At 36.8% G+C, this 24068-nt stretch overlaps 1 protein-coding gene across 1 annotated transcript in view; it reads left to right on the top strand.

Moving 5' to 3' along the window:
- ALG13 (ALG13 UDP-N-acetylglucosaminyltransferase subunit) overlaps positions 1-24068 on the top strand; it is a 74340-nt gene that overhangs the window by 15079 nt on the left and 35193 nt on the right. The window contains 16 exon segments of the mRNA XM_060292005.1: positions 4117-4345; positions 4347-4488; positions 5045-5128; positions 7158-7208; positions 7968-8014; positions 9423-9495; positions 14584-14665; positions 14866-15028; positions 17166-17241; positions 18539-18647; positions 20267-20331; positions 20656-20756; positions 21782-21909; positions 22665-22911; positions 23490-23603; positions 23789-23945. Coding sequence (XP_060147988.1) covers positions 4117-4345; positions 4347-4488; positions 5045-5128; positions 7158-7208; positions 7968-8014; positions 9423-9495; positions 14584-14665; positions 14866-15028; positions 17166-17241; positions 18539-18647; positions 20267-20331; positions 20656-20756; positions 21782-21909; positions 22665-22911; positions 23490-23603; positions 23789-23945 — 1868 coding nt within the window.

Raw genomic sequence — 24068 nt, 5'->3', positions numbered from 1 at the left:
CAACCCTTTCCTACAATGCTAACTACTGGCAGCAACCAATCTGTTTTTCCTTCCTATGGTTTTGTCTTTTCCAGTATGTCATATAAATGCAGTCATACAGTATGTAGCCTTCTGAATCTCTCCTTTTACTTAGCACAATGCATCTGCGATTCACACATGTTCTTGTATATATCCATAATTCATTATTTTTTATTGTTGAGGAGTATTCTGTTGTATGGATGTACCACAGTTTGTCCATTCACCAGTTGAAGGATGTTTGGATTGTTTCCAGTTTGGGAGGAATCATGATTATGAATAAAGCTTCTATAAATATTCATGTACAGGTTTTTGTGTGAACTTAAGTTTTCATTTCTCTTGAATATTTACCCAGAAGTGGGGTTGCTGTGTCATATGGCAACTCTTTTTTATTTTATAAGAATCTGCTAAACTATTTTTCCAGAGTGGCTGTACTATTTTATATTCCTACCAGCAACATACGAGAGTTTCAGTTGCTCTGCATCTTTGTCAACACTTGGTATTGTCATTAAAAAAAAATTATTTTAGTCATTCTAAGATGTATGTAGTAGTATCTCATTAAAGATATACAAGTGGCCAATAGGCACATGAAGAGATGCTGCTCAACATTATTAGCCATCAGGGGAATGCAAAACAAAACCACAGCAAGATACCACTTCATACCCACATAGGATGGCTGTAATCTAAGAGATGGACAGTAAGTGTTGATAGGATGTGAATCGGGAATCCTCATACACTACTGATGAGAATGAAAATAGTGCAGCTGCTGTGGAAAGTGGTGACAGTTCCTCAAATGGTTAAACATAGAGTTACCATATGATCCAGCAACTCCATTCCTGGGTATTACCCAAGAGAATAGAAATGTCCAAACGAAAACTTGGACACGAATGTTTATAACATCCTTAGTCATGATAGTCAAAAAGTGAAAACAACCCAAATGTCTGTCAACTGATGAATGGATAAATAAAATCTGCCTTAACTATACAAAGGATTGAAATACTGATACATAGGTGCTCCTTGAAAACATCATGCTAAGTGAAAGAAGTCAGTTACACAGAACTGTATATTGTATTCCATTTATTTGAAGTGTGCGGAATAGGCAAATATGTAGAGACAGAAAGTAAATTGGTGGTTGCATGGAGTTGGTGGGGATAGGAGGATTGGAGGCTGATGGTTGTGGGATGTGGGGTTTCATTTTGGGGTAATGTAAAATTGTGATGGACATACAACTGTAAATATACTAAAAAACCATTGAAATTCACCTTTTAAGTGAGTGAATTGTATGGTATGTGAACTATGTTATAAAGCTATTAAAAGATCACCAGTTTTAAGTGTACAGTTCAGTAATTCTTAGTGATTATGCAAAGTTGTGCAAACGTCACCACAAAAGAGTTTTATAACATTTTTATCCATCAAAAAGATCCTTTGTGCCTGTTTGCATTTAGTACCTATTCCCATCTCAACCCTAGGCAACCACTAACCTGCTTTCTTTCTCTGTAGATTTGTTCTTTTGGTATATTTCATATAGATGGAATCATATCTTTTGGAATCATGCCCCTTTTGCATCTGGCTGCTTTTACTTAGGATCCAGTTTCTCCACGTCCTTGCTAACACTTGTTATTGTCTGTACTATTTATCATAGCCACCCTAGTAGGTGTGTAGTGATGTCTCATTGTGTTTTTTTTTTGTTTTTTTTTTTTTTGCGCGGTACGCGGGCCTCTCACTGTTGTGGCCTCTCCCGTTGCGGAGCACAGGCTCCGGACGCGCAGGCCCAGCGGCCATGGCTCACGGGCCCAGCCGCTCCACGGCATGTGGGATCTTCCCAGATCGGGGCACGAACCCGTATACCCTGCATCGGCAGGCGGACGCTCAACCACTGCGCCACCAGGGAAGCCCTCATTGTGGTTTTAATTTGCATTTTCCTAATGACGTTAAACACCTTCTTACGTGCTTATTAGGCGCTCCTATATCTTTGGTGAAATGTGTAGTCAGATCTTTGCCCATTTTAAATTGTATTGTTCTTTTCTTATTGTTGACTTTTGAGTTCTTTTATATATTTTTGATACAAAGTTTTTTTGTCAGACATGTATCTTCCAGTCTGTGGCTTGTGTTTTCACTCTCCTAATAGTGTCATTTGCAGAGCAAAAGTTCTGAATTTTGATAAAGTCCAATTAATCAATTTTTCTTTTATTATATCATATCTAAGTTCTCTTTTCCCAACTCAAGGTCTTGAAGATTTTTTCCTATGCTGTCGTCTAAAAGTTTTGAAGTTTTGTTCTACATTTAGATCTTTGATCCATTTTGAGTTAATTATTGTAGAAGATGTGAGGTATAGTTTGAGGATCATTGTTCTTATTTTGCATATGGATGTCAGGTGTTCCAGCAGCATTTGATAAAAACACTATTTTCTCTATTGAGCTGCTTTTGCACCTTTGTCAAAAATCAATTGACTGAATTTGTATGGGTCTCTTTCTGTGTGTTTTCTTTGTGTGTTTACTTTCCCTTTCCTCTATCTCTCTTTGTCTTCCTGCCTCTAATTTTTCTTCTCTTTGTTTCCTGCTCTTTCACCTATTTTCTGATTCTCTCTCCCTCTCCCAGTTTTCCCTTCTTCTATTCCCTTTTTCAAAATGAAGTGTATGGGTTAATATTGATTGAAGCTTTATATACCATATTTTTAGTATAAATAGCAATAAATATGAAGAATTTACATTTTTCTCTACAAGTAAAAAATGCCAAAAATGAATTAACTTTTTCACTATAATTCAGTTTTTCTCAGTGAATTTATGGTCTTAAAGAAAGATGGTGATCCCTCTTCCCAAACCATGTTTCAGAACTTCTGCACCAGTGTTTCGGTTTCTTTGAAAAATAAATTAGTCAAGGTAATTTCAAATTGGCATGCTAAAGAAAGTCAAGATTTTATTTTTTCTACCATGCTTTTATTTCATTCCTAAATTGTAAAATTGATTATTGATGCTTTTCCTGTTGGAGGCAGTCATGATTACTACTGGAGCCACAGATACCAGAAAAACAATTCTGAAAGCAGCTTAATTTTGCAGCTTCTCCAAAGCCAGCTTTAGATCTATTTATTTCTTAAAACACTTAGAAAAAGTAAGAACGGAATTGGATTTTGGCATTTAAATAACACTTGACAGTGAAATCAAGTAATACAAGTGACCAGTGCTGTTTTTGAACCTTACAAAAAGTACAGTCGTATTTACTTTGGTTTTCTCAGAATTAAGAGCAGTTTTTCCAGAAAAGTGCCCTAAACATTGAAACATGCCTCTCATGTCCAACACCTCTAGTGTGGTGCCACAGCATTTTAAATGTAGCCTATTAGCAAGTTTGTGGGTAAGATATTTCTTCCATTAAGCTTCATTTTAAATTTTCATTGTTTGCATTTTCAGAGAAAGACACTTTTTGCAATTTCTCTTTCTGTAAATGTTGTACGGTAGTTTGGAGACATTAGTCAAGAATTGTATTAGTGTTTTCTAGCATAACTAATGGATTTAATTTCTGTGGTCCCAGCAGAGGGTTATTATTATTTAGGAGAAATAAATGAGATTACTTAAACATCATACCTGAAATATCCAGATAACTTGCTTTGGCCCTTTACTTTGCTTGAACTGTGACCTCTGCCCTTTTAGATCAAGGGAGTCCCCCTCTCCCTCCCATTTTCTTTGTTTCTTAAGGTAGTCTTAACACAAATGCTTACTCAGTTAATTATGTTCCTATTTTTTTTTCCTCTCATCTACATGAAACTATGATGGGAGCAGGGAACTTGGGCAGAGACTGGTTGAAAATTCGGGCAGAGATCTTAAAGCAATGTAATGTGGGTTGGGCTGCATCATACACACCTGAGCCTTATTGCAGTCCCTTTGCAACCTCGTGCAGCAGTTGCCTTGAGTTAAGCTGCAGACTCGGCTTCCTTTTGGTCCCGAAGCTCAGCTGCTTGTGCATACTTCTCTCAACCTTGGGCTGGTTGGGTTAATCCCACCCTTCCCCAACAAGGTAACTCTGCAAGTTCCTTCTCGCTCCCACGTCTCCTTCTCAAGTCAAGTTCTCTATTCCTAGGAGCATCGGCTCTTCCTCTTCTTTTCACAGGGTCCCGACTTATCCTGGGCCAGCCCTTTGCTTCTCCTGCTCCTGAGAAGTGCCAAGATTGTGCAGCGCTGACTCCAACTGCCTTCTCGTGCCTAGACTTTGGGCTGCTTTCTGGATACCTGCATAAGCAAGCCCTGTTACTGCTACCCATTCCTACCTGCACCCTGCTTTTTCCTTCTTGCCACACCTGTGTTACTTTCTCCCCCACCCCAACTCCACCCCCTGTGCACAATGCATAAAGGATGGAAAAAGTACTGCGGCCAGAAGTCTCTGAATGAGGCATCAATGGATGAATACTTAGGCAGCTTAGGGCTGTTTCGAAAGCTGACTGCCAAGGATGCCTCTTGCCTCTTTCGGGCTATTTCGGAGCAGGTAAAAGGAAAACAAATACATCTTCTCTATGCTGAGTTTTTGGAGTTTGAGATTTGGCACAGTTCTGTAGCTAGAAGACCTGTAGCCCACCCAAACAGAACAACAGAAATTCCCTTTTCCCTATTTAAAACATCAGGGTCTCTCTACTTATTAGCTTGGTGCATGCCTTTGCTGATTAGTTCAAATATATTGCTGTGCCTTTGCTATCTTCTCTGTTTTCTAAATGCCACTTTGGAATGTAAGAGGTAAAGTAATGGGGTTAAAGAAAACTTTGAAATGTATCTTGATCCTTTATAAGCAGCACCTTCTTCCCGTAAATTTTATGCCTAAGGAAAAATTTATAGTAGTAGAAAGGGGGGGCATGACAGAATCATACCTCTTCTGTATCGCTAAAGATGACAAAAACAGATTTTAGTAAGATCAGGACTTAATTTCCCAGTTTCCTACGTATGTTCTGAATAAGGGGAGGACTTGAGTGTCCAGTTCATAGTCTTAACTTAGAAGCTTCTGTTTCAAATAACTGCTGACAGTGAGCTGGTCTTTCTCTTCTTTTTAGTTGTTTTGCAGCCAGGTCCATCACTTGGAAATCAGGAAGGCTTGTGTCTCATATATGAGAGAAAATCAACAAACGTTTGAGTCTGTAAGTAGAATACATACCCAAGGGAGAGTTGCTCATAGAATATGTAGCAGGTAGGAAATGAATTTTGAGTACCTACGCATGAATATTATATCCCGCAATCTCCTCTCAATAGCAAATATTTAATTTTCAGTTGACTTCCTTCCTCCTAGCTAGTAGCATGCTTCTGGATCTTCTCCCAGAATTAGATTGTTTTGTACTTTAATTAAAAATTAAGAAAGTTAATCTTTATCCTTCCCACTATTTATTCACCCCCACACCCAAAAAGTCACATTGTGACTGTTATCCATATCACAGTTCTCTTAAACAAGTAATCAGTTCACGAGGGGTTTGGCTATGTTAATATTTTTAAATGTGTATTTTTTAAATTTGTATAAATGGGAACCCCTTGTGTTCTTTCTTAATTCTATGCACAGTGATTGTCAGCCAGTCAACTTGAAGAATCTTGTAAAACTTAACTCTAAGGAAACAACTTATTCCTGAACATGTCTTTTTCATGTGACAAACTGGTAATTGGAGCTCTGCCACTAATGATTAACTTTAAAACAACTTTTAGAAGGCATCTTCGTATACGTTGAAGTATTTGAATTCTTGTTAACAAAATAAGGTTTTATCAAGATCTGATTTGAAGTGCGCCCTTTCCTGTGGCTGTTGTTTTTTTTGTTGTTTGTTTTTTTGTTGTTTTAAACATTCCTAGCCCTTCCAGTACTATTTGTTCTCCTGACTATATTATGGGTATTTGCCTGCTGTTCGAGGTTTACTCTTAATTTTCTCAACAGGTTTCTGTGAATTTTAAAACTATATGAAGCCTTCTTGATTTTAAAGCTTATTACCTTGAAGTTAATTAGTGGTCACCACACCTGGGGAAAGGATTATTTGTGAAATTACTTCAAATGCAAGACCATGGTGTAAAGCAGTGCATCTCAAGTATTTTTGTGCATACAAATCACCTGGGGATCTTGTTAAAAAAACAATTCTGATTCACTAGATCTGAGCTGGGGCCCCAGATTTCAGCAGTTAAATTCCTGAGTGATGCTTGCTGTTGTTCAAGGACCACATTTTGAGTAACAAAGATGTCTGTAAAATTTTAAAACCACATGGATGAATCTCAGATTAATTATGCAGAGTGAAAGAAGCCAGACCTCCCCAAAAAAGTACATACTGTATGATTTCCTTTATATAAAACTCTAGAAAATACAAGTCAATCTGTAGTGACAGAAAGCAGATCAGTGGTTGCTTGGGGGTTAGTGAAGTTATAGAGGGGCACAAGGAAACTTACGGGGGTGATGGATATATTCACTATCACGATTGTCATGATGGTTTCATGGGTGCATACGTAAGTCAACTTATTTGTGCCATTTAAATATGTGTGCTTATTGTATGTCAGTTATGCCTCAAAACTGCTTAAAAAGGAAACTGAGAAAAATTAACATAGTTTTTTAAGTCTAGTGATATACATGCATGGAACTAAATGTATATCATATTTCCTGAGTTTAATTTTTATTGAGGTATATTTTACATATCATAAAATTCACCATTGTAAGTTTAGTGTTTTAAGTTTTGGCAATAATATAGTCAAGCAACTGCTACTGCAGTCAAGATACAAAATACTTCCATCACCCAAAAAGTTCCCTTGTTGCCTGTGCTTTGTTTGAAACTAGTGAAATTCCTTTTAAAGTTCCTCAGTTTAACTTTGTAAATGCATGTCTGCTGTCAAATTTGAAATCCTTATAATTATTGTGCTTGCTTGATTTATGAAAATTGTCGTTACTTAAGTTGGCATTTCAAAAGAAACTCCAAAGGCATACTGTTTGATGAAATGCACTGGTATGTGGATAAGCCAGGAGCAGTTCCTGAGATAGTCTTATAGTCCAGCTTTTCTCCACTAACTTTTGTGTATGTACAAATCTTCTTGAGGTGCTGTGCAAAGTAGTCATTTAATACCATAATTGTTCAGCTGAACAACAGCAATATAATCAGATTTCAGTAATGCTATGTATTTGGTTAAGTCAAGTTTGTTTTATTTTTGAAGTATGTGGAGGGATCTTTTGAGAAATACCTGGAACGGTTGGGAGATCCCAAGGTAAGATCAAATATGGGGGTTTAATCTTTTCAGAGTATTTGGAATAGTAGCCTAAGTATCATTCAGCTGTGTCACTTTAGCTAGGCCCAGTCTATTTTCTTAAGTAGCCAGCTGTGTTGAATCAAATAGTTCTTGCAAAAGTTTAGAGGCTGGGAATTGACCTGTTGTTTTGTGTTGAATATTGAAAATTGTGTGTTAACAATTTTATCATCTATAGACTAGTGAAAGAGTATACACTACTTGGGAACAGGACTAACCCAAGCCTTTTCACTTTAATGGGGGAGGGGGGTGGCAATGAATGTTACTAGGTCATTATTTTTTTTATTAAACAATTCTCCTGATTTGTAGTTATCCTTCTTTTATGTGGGAGTAAGATTCCTAAACATATTAAAAATAATTTTATGTGATTAAATTAATTCCATAGTTCTGGACTTAACACATTTACTAAATACCCTGCTAACTTCGTATTCTTACACTAATTACATTTTTATTGTGTCTTTTAAATCTCCCATATTCCTGTCCTTGTTACTTAATAGCTAACTAAGAAGATCTTTAGGTCCAATTTTTTCTCAGAATAAGTTTATGTTAATAAGTAACTATCACAGTATCCCAAGCCTCAAAGCAAGTTATAGTGTGTTGTACAAATTCTTCACCTACAACAGTGCTAAGCATCTAAAAAAACAATTGTTGAACTTGCGAAAACTTTTACCTCCTAGATACAGAATGCTTTTAAAAACTTTATGCACTGTTTATGTTTAGGAAAGTGCTGGCCATCTGGAAATAAGAGCTCTTTCTCTAATTTATAAGTAAGTTGGATCTCTTTTTTTTTTTTTTTAAGAGAGAAAGCATGTGTGTGTGTGTGTGTGTAAGGTTTCTAATAAAGTCCCTTTAGGATTGGGAATATTTGAGATTTGATGTATTGATAGTCAAATGAAGTGGTCTAAGCAAAGTCAATGGCGTAATTTTGGGGTGGAGAACTTCTACATTTGTGTCCGTTTGAATGGAAGAATAAAGGGCTTTAAGAACTGCTAGTACTATTCCTGTAGAAAATCGGAATACTTATCTTAGAATTTTTGTGTATTTAACTTTGTGCCTTTTGTACATGTGTGCTCATTGGGGCAATATCACTTTCAAGAGGGTAGAAATTGTTTCCTGAGGACAACAAATATTAGATATTACATTGGTTTATGATCCTTCAAAGGGTCACAGTATGAAAACAGATATACAGTATATCTGTAGTATTAAAATTTTATAGGGAAATTAAGAAACGTATTTTTTTTAAAGGCTCTTTAGAGAGGCAGTAATGGTGGAAAAATTTGAAAAACACTGCCCTACTGCTTTGGAAGTTCTGTTTTGGTCTTTAAAACTGCGAAAGTGGCATTTCTGAAAGCAGTAGGTTATATAATGTGGGTTAGAGGCTAGTGGGAATCTTGTTCATTTAAGGAGTTGGATCTGTATAAGACTCCTTCACAGTTCTTAGGATGGTGAGATAGCATATACCTTGATAGACTCAGAACCCTCTTGTATGGGGACTTGTTCAAGTTACTGTTTTGCAGTCTGCTCATCCCTCACTAAATCCAGCAAGAAGTAGTACAGAAGAGGCATGGAGCAGGCAGCTAATCAGTTGTTGCTTTTAAATCAGGGACAACCTTTTGAATTGGCCTGCTTTTTGTTATTTTGTATGGCTCTTGGCTAAGAATGCTTTTTAAAAATTTTTAGATGGTTAAAAAGAATCAAAAGAATAATATTTCATGGCATATGAAAATTGCATAAAATTCAGTTTCAGTGTCCATAAATAAAGCTTTCACGTACATTTGTTTATGCATTGCCTATGGCTGCTTTCAGGCTACAAAGTCGAAGTTGAGCAAATCATATGGCCTGCAAAAACCATGTTTGTTATCTGGTCTTTTACCAAGAAAAATTTGCCAACACCTGCTTTAAATAAATGGGAGCCTCCAAAACTTACATTCATACAATTGGCAATTTATTTTCTTTATTCCTCCTCTCCTCAAATTAAGATACATTTTAAAAATGCATAGGACTTTAGGGACAGTTAGCTGTCTATGTTGAATTAATATTTATCCTCTTAAACATTTAGGTTATTTTAGATGAATAAGGTAGGCAGTTTAAAAGCACAAATCTTTGTTCTTATAACTATTTCTTGCATATACTGAATTGTCTCTTCTCATCCATCTTTGTTTTCTACCCATGTAGTCGGGATTTCATTCTTTATCGCTATCCTGGCAGGCCTCCAACTCATGTCACAGATAATGGCTATGAAGACAAGGTAAGAAGATAAGTGAATGTTTACTAAAATAAAAAATTGAATGATGCTGCCAGCTTATCATTAAGAAATCATCCTTTTAAACCTAATTAATGAAAAAATAAGCACAGTCTAAAAGCCAAGCTTTTCTACAACTAGCCTTTTCCTCTCCAGTTAGTCAGCCTAAGTATTGTTAGCTATCTTTCTGAACAAACCTGATCTTGTCACTCCTCTGTAATAGGAAAAAAACCACCCAAAACCCTAATTGACTCTCCATTGACTAGAAGATAAGGATCAAACTCTGAAGCTAGACATTCAGTAACCTAAAGGGTCCCAAACCTTCTTTCTAGCTTCATTGTACTTCAACCTTAGTACATCATGTGTCCAGAGAGTCCAACTTTCATGTTCTTTTCCTTTGTATCTCAAATGTTAATTCCTTTGAAACTTTACCACCTCCCCTGGAGTTATTTCCTCCCTTTTTGTTCCCCTAGCATCACCCAGGTAAGTATAGTGTTTATCACCTTGTATATGTTTTCATGTCTGTTTCTCTCATTAGTCTGAAAGTTTCTTAAGTGCAGGGACAATGTGCTACTACTGTCTAGTAAGGTGCTTGGAAAATAGTAGGAGGTTGTTTAGTTGGTTGAGAACTCTCAGCAGGTAAACAGATTGTTTTTTAGCATACAGTTTTTCTTCCAAAAAGTTTTTAAGAAAAGCCTTCTATCCAGATGATTTGATTAGTGAATGTAGATTACACAGTATTTGAGTTTTGTCTTGTTTCATACCATGGAGCAAAATTCAGGCAGCATTTTGATGGTAAGATAAGACTAGATACTGGTAGAACTGTTAGAATATTACAGTAATCTAGACAGAAGGCCTGAACTAGGCAAGTGGCGTTAGGAATAGAAAAGACTGAATAGGATGCAAGAGATAACTTAGAACATAAGTATAAATTGGGGCATGTTAATTATTTTACTGATGGTACTGCCAATTTGTTCAGTAAACATTAAGCCCCTGTAGTGTACCAGGCAGTTTACTAGGTTTTGGGGATACCACAGTTAATACAGCAAAATCCTTGCCCTCTAAGGGCTCAAGAGGCTATGAAGACAGACATGTAAATAACTACAGTGAAGTGATATGTTTTATAATACAACTATATGCAAAGAGCATATAAGAAAAAGCCCTTCACTGTGCTTTAGGGAGTTTAGAAAGTTTCATGGTGGTTGTGACATTTAAGTGGAGTATTAAAAAAAATGAGTTTAACAAGTATAAAGGGCGGTCTCTTCAGAGGAAACACTATATACAAAGGCATAGAAGCAAGAGACCCTTTGAGGCCAAGTAGCTGGATGGGGGGAAGACAGTGCTGAAAAGATAGGCTAGAGGGATGTAGTAGGCTGTGCCAATAATTTGGCTTTTCATTGTACAGAATAGACAATTGAAGCTTTTTTCCAGTATTTTATTATGAAGGTTTTTCAAACATACAGAAAAGCGAAAAGAATTTTACATTGAGCATCCATACGCCCACCACTTAGTCCACTGCTAATATTTAATATCCTTGTTTTGTCACATATCTAACCACCCCTCTATCCATTCATCAATCCATCTTAAGTTTTGATGTCTTTCAAAGTAAATTCAGACATTAGTATAATTGTCCCTAAACACTCAATTCAGAGTTTTTAAGCAAAGGTGTGACATAATCAGACTTGTTTGAGGAAGAGGCGTGTTAGCTATTGTGTTTTAGCAACTGTACACAGCATTGTCTGAGATGAGATTTAGACAGTTAGATCTTTACCAGGAACCTTTAAACCTGCAGTTATTTTTTTTCTCCAACATTTTATTCTGAAAATTTTCATACAGAGAGAAATTATAAGATTTGTATAGTGAACATCCATATTCCTACCACCTAGTTCCTATAATTATACAGCTCTGTTTTCAAATGAGTCTTATACATTTTACAGAGATATTTTTGAGCTAATTAAGGGGAAAACATCACCCATTGGGAACCATAAGAATACAGAAATGTAAGACCTTTTTAGTGTGTGCAGCCATGAGAATATCATGTGTAAGTCTCATCCATACATATATATAGAGCTAACACTTAACAGCAGTTGGGTATTTGCATTGCACAGGATACTGTATATATGTCTGATTTGGGAATGTATAAAGCGAATGTTAGTTTGTATTGAAATTTAAGTATGGAAGAGCCAGGTGGCAGCAGGGTACTTTTGTTGTGTGACACCTTGCTTTGCCTAAAACTTAGTTGCTGTATCAGTTCAGGCTCCTAAGATTTATATTTGAATTGTTTGTATTTTCAAAAATGACTTTATTAAAAGCAGTGAACATTATTAATAAGCTTTGCATAAAATATATTTTAGAGCACATTTTTGAAGAAATAAATACCTAATGTTCACCCTAGTACCTTTCACCTTTTTAGCTGACTTAATTCTGCATTTTACATAGTTATCCAGTGTCAAAGTGAATGCTACTGGAAACTAGCCATTTTCACTCAGCCAATTTGTTCTATCTAGAAAGAATAGAAAAACACTATATTTAAAACAAAGTGAAACGTGTATCTGGAAATGTAGAGTGAAAAGTCAAGTTTCTGTTCATGCTTTTCAATCTCATGTGCTTCAAAGTAACAGCTATTAAGTTTGGGTGGGTATCCCAATTTCATTCTCTATGTATTTATTCATTTATTAGTTTTTATGTAGATGGGCTCATACTTAACATTCTGTCACTTGTTCTTTTCAGATATTTATCCCCATCAGTAACTAGATCTGCCTCATTTTTAACTAGTTTACTGCCATTACATCCCACCTTCCCACCCCCAACAAACACACCACCCACAAGTATGTATGAGAAAATTATTATTTTATGTTGAGATACCACCAGGAACATAAAAGCCATCATGCTTAGTTTTGCCTCTTCCAATCAAAATAGAACTTCTTGCCACTTCAATAGAGAAATTGTATACTCATCTTTGTTTTCTTTCCTGCTTATTTAGTCATCAGTTCTGGTTAGCTGGGTTCCTTTAACTAATCCTTACTAACTGCCTCTGGTTATTAACCTTTCTTTGTTGGAGTTTCCAGTTATTCTAGTCCAAAGTACAAAAGGCTTCTCAGCTCAAAATCTGCTCACTGTTCTTTTAGATTAATGAACTCCTCTTAAATGCAAATACCCCTTGGGGGTGGGTGAAACTTTGCAACTTAAACTTTATTGTGGGTTACTTTAGCTTGATACTCCCTCTCAGTACTTTGAAATGGATTATACTGATAGAGTTGTGATTGCAAAAAAAGACTAGGGAAGAATAATAGACCTGCGGTCAGAGAACTTGTTCATTGGGAGAAGTTAGCCCAGGGTAGTGTAGGAAAGTAGAAAAAAAGAGTGCTTACGATAATTTTCTGCCAAGGAAACTTGGTGGCACTATCCTCTCATAGATCACAGAGAATTGTCTTTATTACCTCAGGTTGTTTGCAGAGATGGCTTCAAAATAAAATAGACGTAATCACTAGGGATTACATCCTTTACACAAGACAGAGGTTTTTGAAGAAAAATTCAAAAAGGTTTTGGACCTGTTATATAAACAGATTTCATCACATGGAGCCAGGGAGCATTTTTACTGAAATAATTTGGTTAGTAAGCCTCACCTCTGAATGTTGTTCGAAAAAACTAGATATTGAAGGAATCAGCTAAGAGATTAACTCATTTTATAGCCATCTCAGTGCCTCAGTTCTTTAAGGAAGGCTCCCATATAGCATATTGATATATTGCTATTCAATATAGTGGATAACATTTTGAATAAATTGAATGAAATTCCTCCCCCCATAGTCTAAATTTGGGATATTTGACCTGTTTTCTCCATTTTTAGAAGTTCAGCTGGGTCGTTTGACTTCTGTTAGGCTTCCTATTCTATTTGCTCAATTTGTAAAAGTTCCCATCTTTTGCAAATTCGTAAATCGGGACTTGTTTGGTATATTATCAGGAATGTGATTGAGGCTCACAGTGTTGCCTTAGCAGTGATTTTAATCTTGACATTTAAAAGTCACTGTCTTACCTCCCTTAGCATGATAATCTCTAGGTCCATTCATGTTGCTGCAAATGGCATTATTTCATTCTTTTTTTATGGCTGAGTAATATTCCATTGTATATATGTACCACATCTTTTTGGAAGTCAACCACATACAAAGATGGTAAGAAGGTTAAAAGACAAAAGTAATAAAATATCTATATCCACAATAAGCATTAAGGGATACACAAAAAAGATGTAAAATATGATGTCAAAAACAGTAATCATGAGGGAAGGAGAGTAAAAATACAGGGTTGATAAAATGCATTTGAAATTAAGAGATCAGCAGTTTAAAATAATCATGTGTAAATATATATATATATAGAGAGAGAGATTGCTATATATAAATCTCATGCTAACCACAAACTAGAAATCTGTAATAGATACACACACATAATAGAGAAAAGAATCCAAATGTAACACTAAAGAAAGTTATCAACTCGTAAGAGAGCAGAAGAAGAAGAAAGGAACAAAAAAGAACTACAAAAACAACTCCAAACAATGAACAAAAATAAAAAAGGATGAAAAATTGTGTCAAGAACCTGGAGTAACTAAAACTCTAATATACTGCTAGTATGAGTATAAATTGCACAACCATTTTGGAAAATGTCTTTTTTAAAAAATTGAAGTGTGGTTAGTTTGCAGTGTTATGTTAATTGCAGGTGTGCAGCAGGGTAATTTAGTTATACATATATATATATTTTTCAGATTCTTTTCGCTTATTAAAAAAATTAAAAAAAAATAAAACTCACTGTCAAGAAAATCTGTTTGTGGCATACAGCTTTCATTTATCTGTATTTGGATTCTAAACTCACTTTTTCCCCAGCCTTACTGAGATTTGATTGACATGTATGCTAAGTGAAATAAGTCAAACAGAGAAAGACAAATACTGTATGATATCACATATGTAGAATCTGAAAGTCACTTTTTTTAAAAAGCAAATTCATTTAGTTTATCAATTTCTGATTAGCAACTTAATTTGAAGTATTTCATGGTTGTAAGATATCTAACATTCACTTAATTGTTCTATGTGTTTTTCTTTTCTTCAGATTCTACTCTGCTGTTCAAGTAATGGTCATTACGATTCAGTGTACTCAAAACAATTTCAGTCAAGTGCAGCTGTTTGTCAAGGCATGTGAAGGCTTTATAAATGTTTGGGTGTGCTTTCAGATGATTTGTTGCCGATCTTTAAATTGAGTGGCCCACCATAAATAGCTCTTTTAAAACTTTGTTGGTACCTATTGAATTCATATACTGGGTTATAGCTATTTTCACATTGTTATAAAAATTCTTATTTTGACAATTGGAGTTTTGGTCATTTTTTCCTTTAGCTGTATTGTATGAAATTCTCTATAAAGATGTGTTTGTTGTGGATGAAGAAGAGTTGAAGACTGCAGTTAAGTTGTTTCGAAGTGGTTCCAAGAAGAACAGGAACAGTGCTGTGACTAGCAGTGGGGATGTCCATATTAACTACAAGAGTTCAACTCAGGATAGGTAATAAAGGGAAAGGGGATGTCAACTACAAGATCATCATGTTTCTGTGTATCATTTGAAAGTGGAAGGGACCTGGCAAGCTTATGACTTAGTGTATTTATACACAGTCATCTCTTGGCATTTGTGGAGGATTGGTGCCAGGACCCCTGCAAACACCAAAATGCTTGATGCTCAAGTCCCTTGTATAAAACAGTGTAGTATGTGCAGTTGGCCCTCTCCATATCCATGGGTTCTGCGTCCACAGATTCAACCAATTCCATCCGTGGCTGGTTGAATCTGTGGATGTGGAACCTGCTGAAATGAAGGGGCCAACTGTATATACACACACATGTATATATGTATGTATGCTTGTATGTGCAGGGATATACGTTTTTTAATGGGGGAAGAGAAGTTTTACCAAAAGATATGTTGCATTGCGAAATGCTCAGGCTTTGGGGGTTTGGTCCAAGTCAGAATCAGTTTTAAATTTGTTTTTCTCCTGTTAACCTGTCTTGTGTCAATTTTATTATTAGTCCAGCCACAAGAACTTAAGACGGGTAGGGGGGAAATTTCCCCCTCCTGACACATATCTCAAGTCTGACTCCAGAATCAGTTCTTTAATTGCTAGAAGAGACTTTGGAACTATAATCGCATGATTCTCAAACTTATATATGAATTACTTAGGGCGCTTGTTAGGCAGATTTTGGGGCCTCCCTTCAAAATTGGAGGTCAGAGTAGGGCCAGGGATCTACTTTTTAAACAAGTACACCCAGGTATTCTGATAGAGGTAGGCCATGGACCACACTTTGAGGGAAAAAAACCTGATTCTAAACCAGCACCATCATTTTGTAGATGGTAACTGAGGTTCAAAGTGGTTACTTGACACATACATCCAGCTAGTAGAAAAGAATCTCTCAGGCTAAAGGGGAGTTTTAGGAGCTTTTAGTGTCTGCCTTTGGTACTCACTAGGAGTATACATTGTGGCCTCTGAGGAAGCAGCTATTATTGAACAGATTTAGTCAAAAACTTTGAGATAATAAAGTAGGTGTTGTCTTATATTTCTCCCTGATTCTTCTGTCTGGAAATTCAGATAGGCTTGGTGCTAGTCAGATATAACCTTGTCTTTTTGTTGTCTTGCAGTTCTATTTCTTGAATGTTTAATGCTTTTTTTTTTTTTGATAAAGAGGGTTTTTTAAAACTTATAATTGGCCCTCCCGATCCACATGCAGAACCTGGGGTGGTGGAAGGCTGACCGTGAGGGACTTGAGAAACTTGAGGATTTTGATATCTACCAGGGGTCCTGGACCCAATCCCTCATGGATACCGAGGGATGACTGTATTAAGGAATGCGGGGGGGGGGGGGTGGCAACCATATATATCAGGGTAGAAGTTGCTTCATTCTGCACTGATTATTTGTATTAAGAACTTGAGGCTTACAGAAACTAAAGTAGTAGGAAGGCAGGGTGTATTAGTTATCTGTTGCTGCATAACAGTATTTCCACAAACTTGGCAGCTTAAAACAACATTCTTATCTCAGAATTTATGTGGGTTACGAATCTGGGCCCAGCTTATCTGGGTCTTCTGCTTAGGATCTCACAAGAATGTAATGAGGGTTTTAGCCAAGATTGAGTTCTCATCTGGAGCTTTGGGGAAGGATCCACATGGTTCTTGGTAGTATTCAATTCCTTGCAGCTGTAGGACTGAGAACTTCAGCTTTTTGCTGGCTGTCAGCCAGAATAACCCTCAGCTCCTTGCCACATGGGGTTGGTGAACATGTCTGCTTGCTTCCTTATAGTCAGCAAGAGAGAGAGATCAGCAAGACAGGCACTACATTCTTATATAGTGTAATGATATACATCCTGTCTATTGGTTAGACGCAAACTTGGAGGGAAATCATACAAGAGTGTGAACACCAGGAGGTGGGGATCATAGTGACCATCTTAAGATTGTGTCCCCACAGGAGGTATGAAATATATAGGAGGTATTTGTAGCACGTACTTAAAAAAAAGAAGCATAAATGTAAATGCTGGGATGAAAATGTATTTGCCTCATTTTTAGAACTGAGCTACTTTACCACTAGATGGTGGTATAGTCATTAGACTTACGACTTAGCTCCTACATTTATATAAAGCTCTTTGTTCTAAATCTTTTCAATTAGGACTGAAGAGTGGGGTGCCTGCTGCAATGTTGAAAATATACCAGAGGGGTACAATCAAGGAACAGAAGAAGCAAAGGTTTGAGATCTTCTAGGGCAAAGAATTTTCATAATCTTGGCTTGCAGTATCATAACTTAAACTAGTTAATGTCAGATGGTCCATTTTAGTTATATGGGGTGGGGGAAGAGCTGATGTTTTCCTTCGTGTAAGTCTTGATCTGAAATGTAAAATGTGTGCTTAATGTTCTCTGAATTTTTGTTCCTATGGAATTGTAAATTTTTTTCAAATTTAACTCTGAACACTTGAGAAATTTCAGAAGCTGTTGTTTTCAAGTTAAAGTAATATTAGAAACCCAATAGATATTTAGTTTGTAATCAGTCTTCTGATGCTGAGGTTTCTTTTTGTCATTAAAGAGAGTAAGGTTTATTCCTATTTTACTCAGAAAATAGGTAGTAATCCTAGTTGGAGAAACAGGAGGAATTTTACCACCTGTATAGGTCTAATATCAAGCAGACCTTCAGTTTGAGACTAGCTAAATAGGGCAAATACTACTAGAACAATCTCTGTGTATGCCCCCAAGTGCTGGTAATTTGGAAACAGTATGGAATACCATGAAATTCTAGGAAAGCAGAAGAAAAAGATAATTCTTTTGGAAATTGTAGCAGATTTTGACCAAAATGAAGTAACCTTTTCAGATTTGTCTAGGTGTCTAGGGTACAGAAACACTTGCACCTCTGTATGCATATTAAGATGAGACTTGTTGAATAGCCCTGACTGAATCTTTAATTCTGGTCTGTGTTGCATTGATTTATGTATCTCCTGAGTTATTGGCTGCTTTAGACAGTATTTCCCTTCTGCCATCTATAACCTTTTAGATTTCTGCATAGTGCTTATTTAGACTCCTGATTTTTAAAAAATACAGTAAAATTTATTGTGGCTTTTCTTTTTTTTTTAATGAAGGTTTATTTATTTATTTAGGCTATGTTGGGTCTTCGTTGCAGTGCGCGGGCTTTCTCTAGTTGTGGTGAGCGGGGCTACTCTTCATTGCGGTGCTCAGTCTTCTCATTGCTGGGGCTTCTCTTGTTGCGGAGCACGGGCTCCAGGTGTGCGGGCTTCAGTAGTTGTGGTGCACGTGCTTAGCTGCTCCGATGCATGTGGGATCTTCCCGGACCAGGGCTTGAACCCATGTCCTCTGCATTGGCAGGTGGATTCTTAACCACTGTGCCACCAGGGAAGTCCTATTTCTTTTAATAAAGAAGGAAAGGCCTATATGTACATAGTTTTAAAAAAGGAAGAAAAGAACCTTATTTCTTCCTTCTTCATAGAATGAAGACTTAAGGATGGTGAGTTTGTAGCATGATTATTTTTGTTTTAGACTCCAGAAAATCCATCAAAGATGCTCTTCCCTTATAAGGTGCTCAAAGCCCTGGATCCAGAAATCTATCGTAATGTAGAATTTGATGTTTGGCTGGACAGCAGAAAAGGTAATGAAACATCAACAGGATATTTTTGAATCCTGACAGATCTAGAATAATTTTGCAAATTTTTTTAATAAGAGGTGTTTTCAAACCACTGTTATTAAAAAAAACCCACTTTTATATGTTTATATGGTACTTTTTAGCCTACTCAATACATGATTTACATCCAAAGGAGGAAACAAATAGGTTTAGAACTGGGGAGGGATCTTTTAGAGTCTGATGTTCATCAGGGACTTCAACTGTGCAAAGACTGTGTGTCTTTAGATAACTTTAAGAGTACCAGAAACTTGTAAGTGGAAATAAGTTCATCTTAAGTTTAATGTGTCAAGACTGCTCACTGATAGATGAATAGGTCAGGTGTTGGCAAACTATGACCTGTGAATCAAATCCAGTCTGCCACCTGTTTTTGTATGGTCTGTGAGCTAAGAATGGTTTTTATATTTTAAGTGTCAGGGAAAAATTAAAAGAACAGTGTATTGTGATACATGAAAATTATATGAAATTCAATTTTAAGTGTCCATAAAGTTTTATGACAGACTTAAATAATTGCAAGAGTCTGTATGGCCCACAAACTTTATTTTTTTTAATTTATTTTATTTTATTTTTTTTGCGGTATGCGGGCCTCTAACTGTTGTGGCCTCCCCCGTTGCGGAGCACAGGCTCCGGACGCGCAGGCTCAGCGGCCATGGCTCACGGGCCCAGCCACTCCGCGGCATGTGGGATCTTCCCAGACCGGGACACGAACCCACATCCCCTGCATCGGCAGGCGGACTCTCAACCACTGCGCCACCAGGGAAGCCCATGGCCCACAAACTGTAAAATATTTACTATATGGCTCTTTACAGAGAAAGTTTGCCAACCCTTGAAATAAGTAATTGTTTCTCTCCCCTTATAAGATAACTAAGTTGATCAAAGTAGGTCTTAAAGTTCTGCCATCAAGGTAGCCTTTAATGTTTCATATTCAACTCCTTGAACCTCGGCGGTGAACCTAGGTATAGTTAATAATCTAGAATGAGGTTAATACCTTGTGGAACACAATGAAAACACAGTTGATCCTTGAACAATGTGGGGGTTAGGGCTGCTGACCCCCTAAGCAGTTGAAAATCCAGATATAATTTGTAGTCAGCCTTCAGCATTCCCAGTTCCTCTGTATTCTCAGTTCTACATCCTCAGATTCAACAACCTTGGTACTTGTAGTACTATTGAAAAAAATCCGCATATGAGTGGATACATGCAGTTTAAACCCGTGCTGTTCAAGGGTAAACTGTATTGCTTTGAAGAAGCTACACAGTGGTTTTTTTTTCCTTTTTTTTAAAAATTGAAGTGTGTTACTTTCAAACTGTACCTTGTTGGTATATGACCAACTCTAAGATTACAACCTCCCAATTTCCACCTGTTTGTGTTTTATAGCACAAAACTATTCTGGCAGGTCTCCTTAGATTGACCACAAGAATAACCCATCAAGAGTGATGGAATGACCCTTTAGGACATTTTCCCTCCAGATTTTAGCTTACAGTGGTAGCATTGTCAAAAACACTGTGGTAAAAGTAAATAAGAAAATGAAATGATGTAAAACAGCAAAGGAACCAGTTCGATTGAGCTTGAATCTTCATTTTCTTTCATAGAACTTCAAAAATCTGATTACATGGAGTATGCTGGGAGACAGTACTATTTGGGAGACAAATGTCAGGTTAGTTCCTTCTTTAAAGAATCAGTAATTTGTTTTTCTGAGATTGTGGTTTTAGTCATTAATATGAGTTCAACAAAACTAATTTACAAAATGCTAGGATTTTTTTAATGTTTGGTTAAATTTTAATTACAAACTTGTGATTAGATGTAACACTGTTTCAGCATGTGCAGCCTCCATTGAACTGGACTGGCAGTGTTGATTATCAACTGCCTTAATAAGTAGATACTGAACTTCACTTGGGAGGAGAAGTAGTGTTTTTGTTTGGCAAAAGCCAGATCTGACTCGAGACTAGATGTTTTCTTACTGTCTCTTCCCCTCTTTCAGGTTCATTTGGAATCAGGCGGAAGATATTATAATGCTCATATTCAGGAAGTTGGAAATGAAAGCAATTCTGTAACAGTCTTCATTGAAGAATTGGCAGACAAGTAAGGATATAATAATTTGTTGAATTACTAAAATCTTTGGCTTTTGATGCCTTTTTGTAATATTGAGAGTTACCAGGATGCTAGTAAGAGAACCAAAGTTATATCTGGTACTGGCCTAAGGTGACTTATCGTCAGTTGTAAAAGCATATGGTGAAGTGTGAAATTTCAGTATACCTATGCATAAGTTTCAAAATCCTGGGTAATAGCCAACTTATTAGAAATACTAAGTACAACAGAATTCTGATATAAAACTATACTAACTGGAAAGCTAGTTTGCTAACTGAGCCTCTGCCAATATCAAGATAGGCTAGTCCATCTGTTCTCAAACTTTAACATACCCCAGAATTACCGGGAGAGCTTGTTAAAATACAGATTGATGAGCTCCACCCCCAAAGTTTGATTTAGTAAGTTTGTGGTGGGGCCCAAGAATTTGAACTTCTAACAAGTTTCCAGGTGATGCTAATGCTGTTGGTCCACTTTGAGAACCATTAAAGTAGGTAATGCTGCCCTAACAACCAAAGACTCTTGGCAACTTAAAAGTTCATTTCTTGCTCATTTAGCATGTTCATAGTAGGTCAGCAAAGGGGACCCAGGTTGACAATGGCTCTATCCAGACATATGCTGCCAGGATCACAGGCAGGGAAAAAATGAAAACATGACGAACTGTGTGCTGGTTTTTAAAGCACCTGCTCAAATTTTCCTGGCCAAAATAGGTTACATAACTAAGCCTAAAGTCAATGGGGTGAGAAAATATAATCCTTCTTCAAGGAGAGGCAACAAATATTTGTAAATTAGTCTACCACAGTCTTTCCTCCTGAGCATGATATGTGCTACAGACAGCTGTGAAATTGTACAAACTGCTCTTAGGTTTTTTAACATAAAAAGAAAACCTCAATGAGGAAGCTAGTGTTAACAGGTTTAAGTAGAAAACACTTGAAAATGAAGCAGGAGGGATCAGGTATATGTATCAAATGAGAATTAAGTCTGTGTTGCAATGGCTTAATGGTGGTATCTTTACGTTTAAGGTATGTTGTTCCACTGGCTAACTTAAAACCAGTTACACAAGTGACACCTGGTCCTGCCGGGAATGTTATACCCAGTAGGAAAGGAAGAGGTTACCAGAAAATTTCCTGGGGCTGTGTCCCAGAAATGGGTTTGTATGCTGAAGGTTTTATTATTTTCCTCTTGTATTTACCTACATTGCACTTAAAAAAAAAAAGCTGGAACATTAAGTCTTATTCTGGGTTAGAGTTTCTCAGCTTCAGCACTACTGACTTTTTAGGGTGGATAATACTTCGTTGTAGGGAGCTGTCCTGTGCATTGTAGGATGCTTAGCATCCCTGGTCTCTATCTACTAGATGCCAGCAGCATCCTTCTCCAAGTTAGGACAACCAAAAATGTCTCCAGACATTGCCAAATGTGCCTCAAGAAAGGGAGGGGCAAAATTGTCCCTGGCTGAGAACTACTGTTTAGGTGACTTTGTTTAAGCTTAAGGTGGAGTGGCTTTTAATTTCTAAAACTTGAAGGAAAAGATTTCTCAAAGAACTAGGAAAACACCTCATAGAAGCAGCCAGAGACGCTGGAAGCAGCCGTCTTAATATGTCTATTAATAGATATAATTTTTTGGATAACAGTAACGTAGATGACTGGATGACCGACTCTATGTTTTGATGACCAAAGTTGCCTATACTAAAGGTAGTGCTGAGATGTCCATTGATACAGAAGTTACTTGCTGGTTTTGCCCTTCTGAATGAAAGACCTAGTACATCCTTTGAAAATACAGAAGTTCCTTCCCTGTATTCATATGGTTTTCCTAAGTAAAACATCTGAGAGTCTTAGACATTTGTGGGAGACACTGGACCTTTTGCTTTGGTTTTGAAGCTTATTGCTTCTTTGTTTGCTTGAAAGCTATGTCAGAGATGGACGTGAAACAACGGAGGAAGATGTTCAAGAAAATTAGAGGGAAAGAGGTTTATATGACTATGGCTTACAGCAGGGGAGACCCCCTCCTCCCACCCAGGCTTCAGCACAGTATGCGTTATGGGCATGATTCTCCAATGCACTACTCACAGACAGCTGGCGGTGTTACGTCTAATGAACATTTTCATCCTCAACATTCATCTCAGGGACAAGGTCGGGGATATGGCATGCCCAGGTAGGTCTTAACTGACTTTCAAGATAATGTACATCTCTGTTTAGACATTGGAAATAATTCCTGCGCAGAATTACAGTAGAATTTAGAAATATCTTAATAGTTTAGATTTCTTTTATAATCTCTGCCTGAAGGGAGCGTAACGGATGGAACTGATGTATACTTAAATTCTTGCCAAATTTATTGAAGATTTGTATTCTCATAGTCTAGGAAAATACGATGGAGCAGTTGAAGAGATCCTAGAAGATAGAATGCCATCAAGCTGAGTGCCATGTATATGGCACTGTGTCTGTCAATAACGAATAGGCCAAACCGTAATGGGAAAGAATATAAAAAAAGAATGTATGTATATGTATAACTGAATCACTTTGCTGTACAGCAGAAATTAACGCAACATTGTCAAGCAACTATACTGCAATTTAAAAAAAATGAATAGGCCTAATGTCAGTAGTGAGGAAAGCAAAGCTCTTTCTATGTGGTCATTTTTAGAAGGATATGTTAATTCTATTTAACTACAAAGACTGACTACTCAAGCACTAGTAAATAAAGAGTTCTGGTTTTTTTTCCCCCTTTATTCTTAGAGATTCACCTCGCTTTATAAACAGGCACAACATGGCAAGCCCTAAAGTTGCTTTTTACCCTGGCCCAGGTAAAAGGTGCTGCCAGAGCTATGATAACTTCTCTTATAGATCTCGGTAAGTGAATTTTAAGTGTTGAAAGAGAAAATGAGTGAGTCTGACTTTGTTGCTGTGCAGTAAATATATGGACTAAAATTTAAAGTGTCAACATTGAGATGTTTGAACTGTTATTTAGAAATTAGAAACAAGTTACTACCATACTTTATCTTTTTTTCCCCTTCTCACTCTGCAAACTACTTAAGTTCCTTTAGACGTAGTCACCGCCAGATGCATTGTATGAATAAGGAGTGCCAGTTTAGCTTTGTTCCAGAGAATGGACAGATACCCAGGGGCTTGGAAGAAACCATTACTTTTTATGAAGTTGAAGAAGGGGATGAGACTGCTTATCCAACTTTACCTGTAAGTAGGTCAAAATTTTACTCAAAAAGCTATTTACTTTTTTTATTGTACTTTTTTAAGTGAAGGTAATATGGATACATTTTAGCTGTTTTACAAATGACCAAATAAAGCCCCTCCTGGAAA

This window comes from Globicephala melas, chromosome X, assembly GCF_963455315.2.
Source record: "Globicephala melas chromosome X, mGloMel1.2, whole genome shotgun sequence".
Lineage (NCBI taxonomy): Eukaryota > Metazoa > Chordata > Mammalia > Artiodactyla > Delphinidae > Globicephala > Globicephala melas.
Note: the sequence above shows the minus strand (reverse complement) of the source record. Positions and strands in the feature narration are given on the sequence as shown.